This window comes from Staurois parvus, unplaced genomic scaffold (assembly GCF_062004578.1).
Source record: "Staurois parvus isolate SC_StPar_1 unplaced genomic scaffold, SC_StPar_1.0 ptg001045l, whole genome shotgun sequence".
Taxonomy (NCBI): Eukaryota; Metazoa; Chordata; class Amphibia; order Anura; family Ranidae; genus Staurois; species Staurois parvus.
In genome coordinates this window covers 1,405,538-1,419,799 of record NW_028318841.1, presented here as the reverse complement: position 1 = coordinate 1,419,799, position 14,262 = coordinate 1,405,538, and the positions used below count along the sequence as shown (strand labels likewise).

General features: G+C 37.1%; 1 protein-coding gene across 1 annotated transcript in view; it reads right to left on the bottom strand.

Moving 5' to 3' along the window:
• Positions 1 to 329: 329 nt before the first annotated feature.
• Positions 330 to 14,262, bottom strand: part of GPC4 (glypican 4) — a 154,911-nt gene continuing 140,978 nt past the window's right edge. The window contains exons 5-9 of the mRNA XM_089657944.1: positions 11,045 to 11,175; positions 10,194 to 10,340; positions 9,838 to 9,968; positions 7,969 to 8,144; positions 330 to 5,665 (exon numbers count right to left, since the gene is read on the bottom strand). Of these exons, the coding sequence (XP_089514070.1) occupies positions 5,436 to 5,665; positions 7,969 to 8,144; positions 9,838 to 9,968; positions 10,194 to 10,340; positions 11,045 to 11,175 (815 nt within the window). The 3' untranslated portion in view covers positions 330 to 5,435. The remainder of the gene's footprint in view (positions 5,666 to 7,968; positions 8,145 to 9,837; positions 9,969 to 10,193; positions 10,341 to 11,044; positions 11,176 to 14,262) is intronic.

Genomic DNA, 14,262 nt, shown 5'->3' with positions numbered 1-14,262 from the left:
AGTTTGATTTTGTATGTGGTGTTCTTACATTTAATTTATTTGCAATTTTCACCTTCTGCTGCTGTGTAGAGGCTCCAGCTGAGTGATTCAACTATTGGTCTTCTCAGAACACCAGGTTACTGACAGCAAGGCAATTTGTAGCAGTAAGCTGGCATTGTGCACTACTATGCCTGGCTGTTAAATAGCATTCTAGGGCAGGCCAGTCATGTTCTCTATAAGCATGTCAAACTTTAATGCTCAGCTCAGGTTAAAGTGTACCATTAGGGCTAAAGGTCAAAACCTCAATTCAATAATCATTTAAAAAAAAAAAAAAAATCACAGAAAGAAAATGTATTCTTATTTGTTTAATTCGGTCTGTTGGAGCAGAATGTCTGGGTATTTAATGCCAGGAACGTTGACAGTAAAACATTAGATTGTACAACATGCACATTATTATACATAACGGACAAAACCTTAACAATTACATTTCCAGATGGATGACAACCATTCATCCCAAATAAAATTTTGCATAGGCTGTAACCATATACAAAAGTTTAAATTACCCAATTTAATTGTCCAACTGAACCAATTGTCAAGATTGCAAATGTACCTAAAATACTTAAAGAGTTTTTGTCATCAATCAGGGAAATCAAGTACTAATAAAAATCAATGACATATAACATTTTTGTAATAAAGGGTAGGAGGGAAGTCCATGTTGTCTTTGTGTAGCAAATATATAAAAAAATATAAAAATCCCCCCTCTGTGTGCTTTACACTCTAGCACAATTTGTTAGGACAACGCTAATGTATAAAATGGCCACTCCTAAAGACGTACGTGGAAGTGATTTATAATCGGTTCCATAATAAACACTCTATACAAAGATTAGGAGTAAGTTTAATGTCAAAAGGAGAGGGGAGTGTCTTCTTCACCTCTATGTTTCAGGGTGGTGTGCTGCTTGAACTACCTCCTAGTGAGAAGGTTCTGGTGTAGAATTTGCCCATTATCTACCGAAGGCTGCAAAGATGCTACAGTTTTGACAGCTATATGCTTAGCATTTTAAAACGCAGTGTTTTTTTCTACACTTTGTTCATATTTGGCATATTCACAACTGGTTAGAATTTCCATGTTCACTTGTAGCTAATAATAAAACTAGCATTTCATAAACACTGTCATATGGAAGCATCTTCCTTATAGTGGATATTTAAAAAATAAAAAGTCTAATCTTTTTGAATCTATATGCAGCTATAGAAATAATGCTTGTACTGACCACAATTTCAATCAACTTTTCTTGAAAACACTTCGTAGTTAATCACACTTTGCAAATGACTTTATTCTGTAGACGGTCTGTTATCACATATATTTAAAAAATGGGAGAAATTATACTAAAGCTTCCAAATTCTGTAGTGCAATCCCACTACAGTTACACACTTATATAATTTAGCAAGTACTACTGTTAAACCAACACGCCTCTTCTCCACACATGTAAAGTGTCCATAAAACCAACATAATTACAAAAACCCTGCAAAGGCTGACAGTCTTCCTTTACTAAATTACTTTATAGTTACTAAGTAACTTGTCAGGTTTTGGTTTGTGCAAATATATTCTGAAAAAGTAGATTTAGCTGTGCATAGAAGCACAAAATACAACTTTTTTTTAGTGCATGTAGAAATTTTTTTAGCTTAAAAAAAAAAAAAAGAAAAAAAAAAGAAAAAAAAGAAACTTGGGGTACAGGATCCGTGTGTCAAAACAATTCACATTTGTGGTTGTAGTGTTTTGAAAAGTACAGATATAGAGAACAAAATTGGTTAAAACAAAACTCTAAAAATAAATGTGGCCAAAAGATTCCATGTACAATTTTTGGTAACAAGATGCTAAAATTAAAAAATGCAAATATGGATTTATTATGGATTAAATCACTAACCACAAATAGGTATGCCCCATAAAACTATGTACAGGTTTAATATTTATATAATGGCTTGTCTTTATATTAAAAAATCCCATCATGACAGCCAAAGACAAAAAAAGCAAATCTTCTACATTAAAAAGGCACATTTAATAATAAAAAAATAATTACCTTAATAAAAGAGAGACCAGTTCTTATAAAATACCATTAACATACTGGCTGTTAAAATAGCCTGTAGTGTCCACCATTTCTGAGACAGCTAAGAAGTTAAAGCAATGAAGGCATACACATGAATAATGAATATATTGGTACTTTGAACTACTTTGGAGTATGAACATACATATCCAAATTCTTACTTGGCTGAAAAATGTACATATGGCATTACATACAGTATTCAAATTGTATTTTGATACAAAAAAAGCCATTTTGTAATAAAATTTAACAGAAAAATAGCAGGAAGATAGAATTAGTGAAATTTGGGTATTTGAATTTCAATATATGTATACACACCCCCTAAAATCTGGTTGGGGAATATCACATGAGCTCCACCTGCCAAGTCCTAACAATATCTGAGAAAAATGCAACTTATCCTCAGTATTGCCTGTCCAGTGTCAGCTAGGACGTTCCTTTGAAAATAGGACGGGTTAGGAGCTGTGAGTATGCTATGGAAGGAACATTTTTGCTGGCTTAATAAAAAGTCTGTTGCCAATTATATGTATCTTCAATGATTACATTTACACAAATATATATATTCACACCTAGTTTATCATAGATTAATATACAACTACTTGCTCTTTCCTTCATAGTTTAAATAAATATTACTTATGCAGACAGATATTCAAGGTTGGTCTACCTCCCATTCTTACTTCCAGGATTGCTGGCAATCACATTCCACAAGCTGCAAATTACTTCTTGACATGTTAACCAAGAGCAATAAAAATATAACAAAAGCACTACTTTCAATACCTGTGTTTTAGTTTTTTTCCATCACATAAGTATCTACTAAAATTTAAAAACCTAAATGGTAGTACCATAGTGTAAAAATATTTAACATCTGTTTACATGAGTAAAAATGTGCATTATCTTATAAACCTTAGTACAAAATCTTTTTGTGAAATTCAGAATGGTGTACCATAAATTACAGCTTTAAAACTATAGCAAATCTTTTGCCTGAACGCTTAAAGCAATGGAATAAAGTTGTGAAAAAACACACGAAAAATGAATGAAATGCAATTTAATTATGAATATCTAATTTTAAACTAATTATGAATTACAACCCCAAGACTGTCAACTGCTAACCTTAGGCTGTGCATTTTTCTTTCTTTAATAATGTGTCATTGGAAAAAAAAAATAAAAAATTACCTTTCTCAAGGCGCATTGTGTACACAAATGCAAACTATTTCTGGGAGGGGAACTTTTTATTCTTTTTGTTTAATGCACTTTTTCTTTTAGACTTATACATATAATTCAGCTTTCGTGACAATACTTGGACAACAGTTCTAGTACCTCATTGACCAATAATGGATTCTAGTCCCATCCATCTTAATTTTGTTCACAGAGATTTTCAAAGGTGCACTAGGAAACAGCAGATAAACACAAACTCTATCAAAGGCACCTTAAACATGTTTTTTTTTTTATTACTTAACCATTTAGATTTTTGTCATATCAAATGTCATGCCTAAGACATTTGTTTATTTAGACAAGAAATTAAAATTGTTTTGGGTGCTTAACTAGCAATGAAAATAGTTTTGGGTGCCTAACAACAGACTAAGTTATAAAAATATGATGAACAGCTGGAAAGGGTTCAGTGTTCTGCATTTAAAGCAATCAAGCAAAGCCTGTAGGGATAACTGTTATAGCTATATTATGAAGACCAGACTCACTCCTACATAAAATAGCCCTCAAAGTGAACTACAGGAAATTCCTCAGAATTGAGGTAGTTACTAAGTATCGGCACATTTTCCCATTTTTCAGTTATTTACAATATTTCCCTGGCTTTTTTGTTTTATTTTTAATTGAAAAAATTCTATCAAGATCTTTATTATGAGCATGTCATAATACATAGCAAGCTATGACCTAATCAATGCTCCCATAACAAGTGTGCTAGCATAAATTGTCAGCATCCTAAAAACACACCTGTTGGGACTTAATTCTTGGCAGAGTGTGTTAAAAATAGTCATGTTTATTCAAGGAAATCTTTGCTCTTCAAACAAATACACAAAAACAGGTTTAGCTAACTTTGTACAAAAAAAACTAATTCCCCTCACTGTGGGTCACATTTATACTGATTGCATAAATATTTATTTGAAAAATGTATGAGCTTTTAAAAGATTTTTTTTTGCTTTATAGTGTGGTGTATAGAAAATATTTCCATGAAATAAAGTGGACATGTAATATTGTCAATGGGGGTAAAAACATTGCTGAATGAATCACTGCAAACAATCAAAAAAAAAAAGTTCCAAAAATGTGTTTAAACTGTCATGATATATTCTAGCAAAATTAAACACATGGATTTTATTTTTATTCTTCAAAACATTTTGTATTTTTTAAGATGCTGCTTGTGTTGATGTTCTAAACACTTGGATCTACATTCTAGGAATAAACCACTGAGATCTTTTTCACGAGCCAGTCATAGTTCAGATATGCTGTGAATAAATAGCCCATAAACTTTGAGCAAAAAGTTTAAGAAATGGGAAGGCCGGATCTGAGTTTAACTCAGGCACCTGTATTAATACTGCATGCTTTAGCAAACAGAAAACAAAGTAGCAGACACTTCTTAAAGTTCTGAATGTCCCCATGACCAGTACATTCATGAAGCACAGTACAAACTAATGAAACCTATAATGATCCCAGAAAACTGATAGAAAGCTCTATTGAGATCCAATGACTGCAACAAAACAGGAGAAATGCATTTCCTGTACAACTATTGAATCTAGTCCAAAAATATAATGGTACAAAGAGGAAAAAAACACATCTACAGAGTTAATAAGATGACAATTTTCTCCTGAGCATGAATTTTGACACCTGGTCAACATACCAATACATCACTGCCAGTAATGAGACTGCACAGATATTCCTAATCTGTAAAAACATTAAAACAAACACTTCACTTAAAAAATATAATTTTGTTGGCCACTTGGTCATTTTTCCCAAAAGATATGATAAATAAAATTTGATTCTGTACAGATAAAATTAAAGGGAAAATGAAGGGAGGTCAGGGAAAATAAAAATGTGTTGATTGTGTGACTCTGGGACTAATGACATGGAAATGTGATAAAGCACGGCTACCTACAGATCTGTATATACATGTCTACTTGCCACAATAAACCTAGAGTATCAGGAAAGATTGACAAGTCCATTTTCCAAGTAAATAAGTGAGGAATAACAGATCCAGCACTTGACTCTGTGGCAACGTGGTAAAAAATAAAAACAATACACCTCTGTCCAGCTTACAAAGACATAAAAATTGTTCGATGGTTCTAATAAAAGGTGCACTTTCCATACTGAGAAGTCTCTTTTTTTGTTTTTCATTAAGGTCTTGAAATTCCTCTATTATCTCCATTGTCTCACCAAAAACAGGATATTTGGAAGGATGATGAAGAGTGAAGCAGTGTTGGTCCAGGCTGCATTGGGCAGTTTGTTGGTTTCATTTTCTTGTAGATTGATTCTGCCCTTTGGCTGCACTTTGCGAGTCTTTGATCCTTGTGTTGGATGTACAGGAAATACACATGGTGAGGTTTCACAGTCCCCACTTCCGCTACCATCACCACTGTTCTCTTCACCTGCAAAATCAACAACCAAAATAAGTCAATAAGGCTAAAAAGAAATTTGGCTAATACAGAAGGAAAACATTTTGAGAACAAATCTAATACTTTTTTTTTTTTTTTTCAATGGTGAATACTAGGTCATATGAATCGCTTTACAGCCAAAAGACTGTGGACACCTGTCATCTCACCTGTATGAGCTTTTTGGACATCCTATTCCAAAACCATGGGCATTGATATTGTCTGCTCCTCTACGGCTAGAATAGCTGCAACTCATCAAACCACACCTTTATGGAGCTGGCCTGGTGCGCAGGGCTGCCTCTCCCCCCAAAACGGTTGCCACAAGTTTGGATGCGCACTAGATTCTAAAATGTACACTGCCAAAACCATACTTTTCTGTGGAAACTCCTGATCGCAAACATATAGAGCAATGTCAATATACATTTGGTCATATACAGTTGCAAGAAAAAGTATGTGAACCCCTTGGGATTACGTGGAGTTTTGCATGAATTGGGCATAAAATGTGCTGTGAACGTCATCTAAGTCACAACAATAGAAGAACACAGTCTGCTGAACATAATACTACACAAACATTAGATGTTGCCATGGTTTAATTGCACATAACATATAAACATTTACAGTGCAGGGAGGAAAAAGTATGTGAACCTTTGGACTTAATAACTGGTTGACCCTTCTTTGGCAGCAATAACCTCAACCAAACGTTTCCTGTAGTTGCATATCAGACCTGCACAACGATCTGGAGTAATTTTGGACCACTCCTCTTCACAAAACGGTTTCAGTGTAGCAATATTCTTGGGATGTCTGGTGTGAATCGTTCTCTTAAGGTCATGCCACAGCATTTCAATCAGGTTGAGGTCAGGACTCTGACTGGGCCACTCCAGAAGGCGTATTCTGTGCTGTTGCAGCCATTGTTTTGTTGAATTACTTGTATGCTTTGGGTCATTGTCCTTTTGCATCACCCATCCTCTGCGGAGCTTCAGTTGGCGGACAGATGGTCGTACGTTTTCCTGCAAAATGTCTTGATAAACTCTGGAATTCATTTCCCCATCAATGACAACAATCCGTCCAGGCCCTGAGGCAGCAAAGCAGCCCCAAACCATGATGCTCCCTCCGCCATGTTTTACAGTGGGGATGAGGTTTTGATGTTGGTGTGCTGTGCCTTTTTTTCTCCACACATAGTGTTGTGTGTTCTTCCCAAACAACTCAATCTTGGTTTCATCTGTCCACAGTATATTTTGCCAGTAGTGCTGTGGAACATCCAGGTGCTCTTTTGCAAATGTGCTGCAATATTCTTTTTGGACAGCAATGGCTTCCTCCGTGGTGTCCTCCCATGTACTCCATTCTTGTTTAATGTTTTCCTTATTGTAGATGTGTCAACAAAAATGTTAGCATGTGCCAGAGATTTCTGTAGGTCTTTAGCTGACACTCTGGGATTCTTCTTTACCTCATGCAGCATTCTGCGCTGTGCTCTTGCAGTCATTTTTACAGGATGACCACACCTAGGGAGAGTAGCAACAGTGCTAACCTTTCTCCATTTGTAGACAGTCTGTCTTACCGTAGACACATGAACATCAAGGCTTTTGGAGATACTTTTGTAACCCTTTCCAGCTTCATGCAAGTCAACAATTCTTGATCGTAGGTCTTCTGAGAGCTCTTTTCTGCGAGGCATGGTTCACATCAGACAGTGCTTCTTGAAACCAGTAAACCCAAAACAGGTGTGTGTTTTTTAAGGGCAGGACAGCTGTCAGCAACACATCCAATATCATCACACTGATTGGAGTCAAGGTTGGCTCACTCCTGGCTCCATTTAGCTCTGGGAGAAGTCATTAAGCTAGGGCCTCACATACTTTTTCCTCCCTGCACTGTGAATGTTTACATGTTATGTGCAATTAAACCATGGCAACATCTAATGTTTGTGTAGTATTATGTTCAGCAGACTGTGTTCTTCTATTGTTGTGACGTAGATGACGTTCAGAGCACATTTTATGCCCAATTCATGCAAAACTCCACGTAATCCCAAGGGGTTCACATACTTTTTCTTGCAACTGTAGTAGGTGTACAGCTCATGTGTCCTCAAACTTTATGCCATATAGCATAAGTTGTTGGAACATCCATTAATTTTCAGTCTATATACCTCTGAAGGCCTGTTCTAAGGCATTATTTGGACCTTTTGTGCATCACCTAGTGTTAACAACTTGGTGCTTCCTTAAGATGGTTCAAAGTGAAAACCATCTTTGTGAGACTGCAAAGAAGAGACACCTAATTTACTATATTGCATGCCAATTTAACAAAACACTTACTATTATCAATGAAATTCACATCATTGCCATTGTATGCACTCTTCATTTTGTTTGTCATCACACGCAAATCCATGATCTGCCTGCGAATTACCATGTCTGGTTTTGTAATATCCACCTGCACATCGGGATTGTTTATCTGGTTTGCCAGACCATTGCCCATGACAGCATACAAATACCTGAGAAAGAAAAATATATTAGAAGAAAAACAAACACACACTTGTTGAGAGGACATTTGGAGGGGATGACAATAATAGATCATATACCAACAAATCTGTGAGCTTGACCTAGTTACTATAAAGCAACAATTTTAGCAAATTTGGCTATGCATATTTACTATCAGTTCTTAAAGTTTGCCTTCAGTGAGATATGTCCTTTATGGTGTAGTCCTTTAGCAGAAATATCCCTCCTCTGATGCCCTCCATTCATAGATCACTCGTGTGAGCCTGGGCAGGGGGGGGGGGGGCTCGTGTGTGCTGGCGGGGGGGAGCGAGGACGGGCGAGGAGAAAGAGAACCTGTCAGCCATGGGACCGCCTGGACAAGAGAGCCGGCCGGGCAGCACATAGAGGAACGTGCACTTCTCGGTTCCTCCATGTGCCGCCGGGCTGCCTCTCCTATCCATCTTCTGCATGCGGTTGGCTCCTGTACACTCCCCCGTGGCCACCCCCTCCCTCTTCTCCAGTGCTGGGGGGGGGGGGGGTGGGGGGGTCGACTATCAGCATATGTTGTCCCCAGTGCTGACAGTCTCTGACAAACTCCTGGAGGTGGAGCTCTAATAGGAAGAGGCGGATCCTAAAGCAGAAGGGGTAGAATTTACAGATAAAGAGGTGGATCCTAAACAGGAAGGGGTGGGACAAATTTAGATTGTGGGGGCGCAATTTTAGTCTTGCCTAGGGCAGCACAAAACCAAAATACACCACTGGTGGGGGGATGGGGTTTGGCACGGGGGGAGGAAAATTTCTGCTAAACTAGGTACACAGCAGCACAAGGGACACATCACACTGAAGGAGTGGCATCTGAGTGAAAGTCTGAGCTGTGATCATTCCTCCATGGAAAATGCTTTCAGCTGCAAGATTATTTTATGCTTCCTTACATGAACTGCCAATTCAATGAGAATTAAATGAGGGTTCTGACTAATACAGTCCATACCCTTCCATTTCTCTTTTTGAGCCATTCCTTTTCTGATTTGCTAGTGTGCTATGGATCATTATTGTGTTGAAAGATCCATTCCTGGCTTAACTTTCACTTGGAAAGATGGCCGCAAGCATGCATTGATATTATCCAGAATTCATTATTAACTGGATGATGGAAGCTATCCAAATTCTCATGCAGCAAAGCAACCACAACACATTTCAAGCAACATGCTTCACAGTTGGTATGAGCTTATGTAAGTGAAATGCTGATTTTTGGTTTCAGTCTACAGCACATTGTTCCAGAAGGCCTGGTATTTGCCTGTATGTTTATTATCAAAACTGTATTCTTGCTCTAATGTTCTTGTTGGACAGCAAAGGCTTTTTCTTGGCACATATCGCATGCAGGGAACACTGGTGCAATCTCTTTCTGATTGTAGATGCATGCACCTTGACGCCAGTGACTGCAAGAGTTATGTGCAAACACCCAATCTGGAACATTAATTCCACATTCATGGAGTTTAAGTGGTGGTAAACTTACTTAATCTGTGTGACAGATCTGAATTTCTATACTTTAGATTATGAGAATGAATACATGTCAATTTTAGATCTCTTGTTCAAGAACATTACCTTTACCTACTAAAAAAGTCATCAATTTCCACTGGGGATACTTTTTCAGATGACTGCAACTGCATTATACAGTATGTACACAATGATTACTAGATAAAGTCTTATACAAACCTGCTTTTGTCACTTCCATTCCAACAGTCATCTTCATTAACACCTGATGTCCAGTTGTTTTTACAAATACTAACAGGTAAAGACGACCAAAATTTCTTGGCAGACTTCAACTTCTCTTTCACATCAGATACCTGTGGACAGCAAACAAAGGAAACTATTGATTTAAACGACTCAAAGGTCAACTAAAAGCTGATATATAGGTCAGTATTTCAGGCTGCATAATTTTACAAGCAGCAGATTAACTACTAAAAGAAGAAATCACATCATAGGCAATGCCTTTTAACCCTAGCACAAAGTTTTCACAAACTAACCAAGAAAACAGGTTAAAAAAAAAATAAGATAAATGTCTAACCCACCAGTCTATCCAAACTTGTTCCAGCAGCAGTTGTTGGACGTTCGTCAGGACTGTAGGCTCTAAATCGGTCATTGAAATTTGCCCCTGATACTGATCGAGAAGCCCTTGCTGGAGGAAGGGGTTTTGGCTGTCCACATCCTTGAAACACCTTTTAAAACAAAAATAAATTGTAATACAGAAATAGGCAGACAATTTGAAGAAGTTAGAAAAAGAGATGGAGCAGTTGAAAAGTCAAAGGCATTCATCTACAAAAAAAATATATATATGCAGTGATATATAGGTATATGGATTACAATGTTTTATTTCACATAAAATTGCTTATATTTTTCTTTGCACTGCATACATACAAAAATGAAAAAAAAATGACAGAGGACATGAAAAACTATTGTATAACACTTCTAAGTCGGCTTGAGCAGATCCAGCACCATGTGCCTACAAGATCGCTACTGTAATAACCCCTAGCAGTGTTACAGTTTCTGCTAACCCCCTCACTGTAAGCGCTTTCTGATCAGCTTGGTCTGCATGTAAATATGGAGAAAAAAGCATAAAAAAAGCGAGGGAAAAAAAAATTAACATTTTAAAACACTACACTCCTAACAAATAAGAAAAAAAAAAACAACCTGTAAATTGCATAAAGATGAGAGCACGTTTTAATTGAGGAAGCAAAAAGTTAAAAAGGATACATCTAAATATAAGTCAGAGGCAAAAAAGAGAGATTTGTCAAAAGGGACAGTAAAAGAGAGTAGAAATGTAGTAAAGTAGTAAAATGTCTATCTAGATACTTTAAATCTTTTTCCTCTAACAGTTTTTGCATAAAAAAAAAAAAACTTTCTCAAGGCTCTGGGCACAAACCTTCTGGGACACTTGCATACTGTTTTCTTGCATGTTCATGATGGCATCTGAAATCTTCACATCAATTGGGTCCATGACTGTCTCAATGTTAAATGGGCCCTCTAATCTTTCAGCTAACAATAACATAGCATCTATAAACAAAAAACATTTAAATAAATGGTTAGGAAACCACTAGCAATTTCCTAAATCCAACTTTACAGTGTATGTACAACTAAACATTTTTTTGGGTTAGGTGGGGAAAGGTTAAAACCTGTCAGTTTATTTTTTGCTGTCTGTGTACCATTAGGAACCTTTTCATTCACAACCGGAAAAATGAGGGGGGATTCCCTTCTTAGGCAGCGGTCCTTTTAACAGATGACCCCATGGGAATATTTCTTCTCTGGGGACAATAACATTTTCCTTGGTGTCAACTGTCACCAGTACAGAATGAGTGATGAATCTCCTCAATACACTTTAAAGCTCAAGGTTTTTTATCTTCATGCATTCTATGCATGAAGGTAAAAAACCTTCTGTGCGCAGCAGTTCCCCCAGCCCCTCAATACTTACCTGAGCCCCATCGTGATCTAGCGATGTGTACAACAGCCTTGGCTGTCCTGGGTCTCTGCCTCCTCATTGGCTGAGACCACAAGCAGGAGCCATTGGCTCCTGCTGCTGTCAAGTGCAGCCAGTCAGCCAATGAGGAGAGCAGCAAGCAGCTTGCTATGGGGGTACTTGACAGGAGGAAGGGACCAGGAGAGCCTGTGGGGGACCTGAGAAGAAGAGGATCCAGGCTACTCTGTACAAAACCACTGCACACAGCAGGTAAGTACAGACATGCTTGTTATTTTCCAAAACAAAAACAAAAAAATAACCTTTAGAATAGCTTTAATCTTTACTGTATAGAGGGCAAGTGTGCCATCAGTCAACCAATTTGTAAATGCATGTGACAATGCAGAATTTTGACCCTTTATGTCTGGGAGCCCTTGGCAAGTCCTGAAAATACCCAAAAGATACCGCATTTTATTGATCATGATTGCAAGCTCTTAGGGTTGATTTTCCATGTAGTAACAGTGATTGAGGCCTACTTTCAGAACAACATGAAAAGGAACATATTGTGCATTATCTTTCACAATTTCTTACTGAATATAAAAGGAGAGGCAAAGCCTAGGCCCCTAAAAACCATACATCTCACAAGTTCATACATAACACAAACTCAGTAAAGTACATGTCATCATGACAATATCAAATTTTACGTTTAAGATAAAAATGTACCTTTATCTAAATATGGATATCAAGTCAGAATTAAAGAAATAAGTTGCACAGTAAATAATTGAGTTCAATAAAGCCAAATGGTATTTTCATACCATGAACAATAAATGGCAACTACAATATGGAGCCCTAGATCTTGCTGAAGATCAACACAGGATCACAGGGTGTTAATTTTACTAGAATCAATGCCACATAGATTTCATTCCTATCCTAAAACTAACAAAACTTTCTTAAAAACTGCCACAACACAAGTAAAAATGCTCCAACCGTAATTTCCATAAAGTATGGTATTTGGTTGTTAAAATCTCATCTCATGGGCTGAATATCTCTGCTCAAAGGGCACTTTGTGAAGCTTAAATGTGATGACTCCAATATAAACTGCACATTTTGTCAAAGCAGGAAATCTAAACCTGGCAAAAATTCAACAGTAAATGAACCCAAGACCAAGAATGTTTTGTTAGAATATTTAAACTGTTAAAAAAGGGTCAAAAAGCAATACATTAACCAATGCAAATTGCTAAATTATTTTTTTTTTCAAGAGCAAACACTGGTCCTTTTCAGCTGGAAATTCCAAGGGTGTATTAGCTTTATCAATCTCTAGACTGATGGTGGACATTTCATTGAAACAGACCAACTTATCCTTGCATTTGATAAGTCAACAAAAGGAGTGCAACCATTTTTGATGACTCCCACTTCTGTGAACACCTGATGTTTAATGGGGCAATAACAAATGGTAACATCAGGTCCATGTTTAGTGACTATGGCCAACTTTATTTCTGCAGAAGGCCATAATATGTTATGGCTTTTAGTAATGGCACCTTTAGAGAACAAAATTCAGAGATAACTTTTTCTTTTAGACTCCACAGGCCATACATGTTGGATAGGATCATACTGAAATTAACCTTCTGACAACACTCCATCTATGTTTAACCCCTTTGCGCCGGTGCCTCCTGGCCCTTGAAGAGGTTTCAGAAGCCAGGAGGCGGGGCTTTAGGGTTATGTGACTGCCATCACATGATCGGAAAAGGTCCCGATTGCAAGGGGAGATCGGGGACCTTTCTGTGAGTCACAGACATATGTGCTGGAAGAGCGCGTGCTCTTAGCACATATGTATTTTCAAAAGGTATGCAATTATGAGGCCACTCTGTGTCAAGGTCCAGATGCCGAGAGGCTGCATATTTGTGTGCGCTCGGTGTCTAGGGGTTAATCAGTAAGATGAATAAAAACAAAATGATTTTACAATTAACTGATATGCAAAGGTTACAAAGGTTAACTGTTATGCACACTTTATATCTTCCAACCACAAGAACATGTATGGGAAGCAACTCCTCTACAAAATTAATTTCAACTCAGATGGCAAAAAACAAGGCTATTTAAACATTTCTTTGGACATTCCTCTTATTACACAAACACTGAAAATGAATGATAAATGTCCAGATATTAAAGATTTGGTGATACCTATACATAGAGGGAAATGATTAGGACACACAAAATTGGTCAAAACTAGGGTAGTCTGACCACTGCATGTACAGCCAACCTTCTATGTATACACCCATCATCCTTGTGACAGGTGTAGCCATGCATGATGGTTTTAACAGCTGGAGCAGAGGGTTGCATGTTTTATCACAATGTATTATATCAGTAAACATTATAAACTATACAGTCGAACAAATGCAATATCAATCATACCATATCACTATTGCAAAGTCCTTGCTAAGATTTATAAATATGCAGTTACTTTGCCGAGCCACTCTAGACAATCTGTCTATGCTCCATGTGTTTTTCATTTTTAATAAACATTACAGTTAATTGAATTTGGGCTCTCTGCACCTATCCTTCCAATTAGTTAAAATTCTGGCCAAGCTGGTTTGGTTGGTTGGTTTAGATGATAAGAGAGCGGGCTCAATTAAAAAAAAAACAAAATCAAACTTTAGGCCACATTGATTATTTAAACCACAGTAGTTAAGACT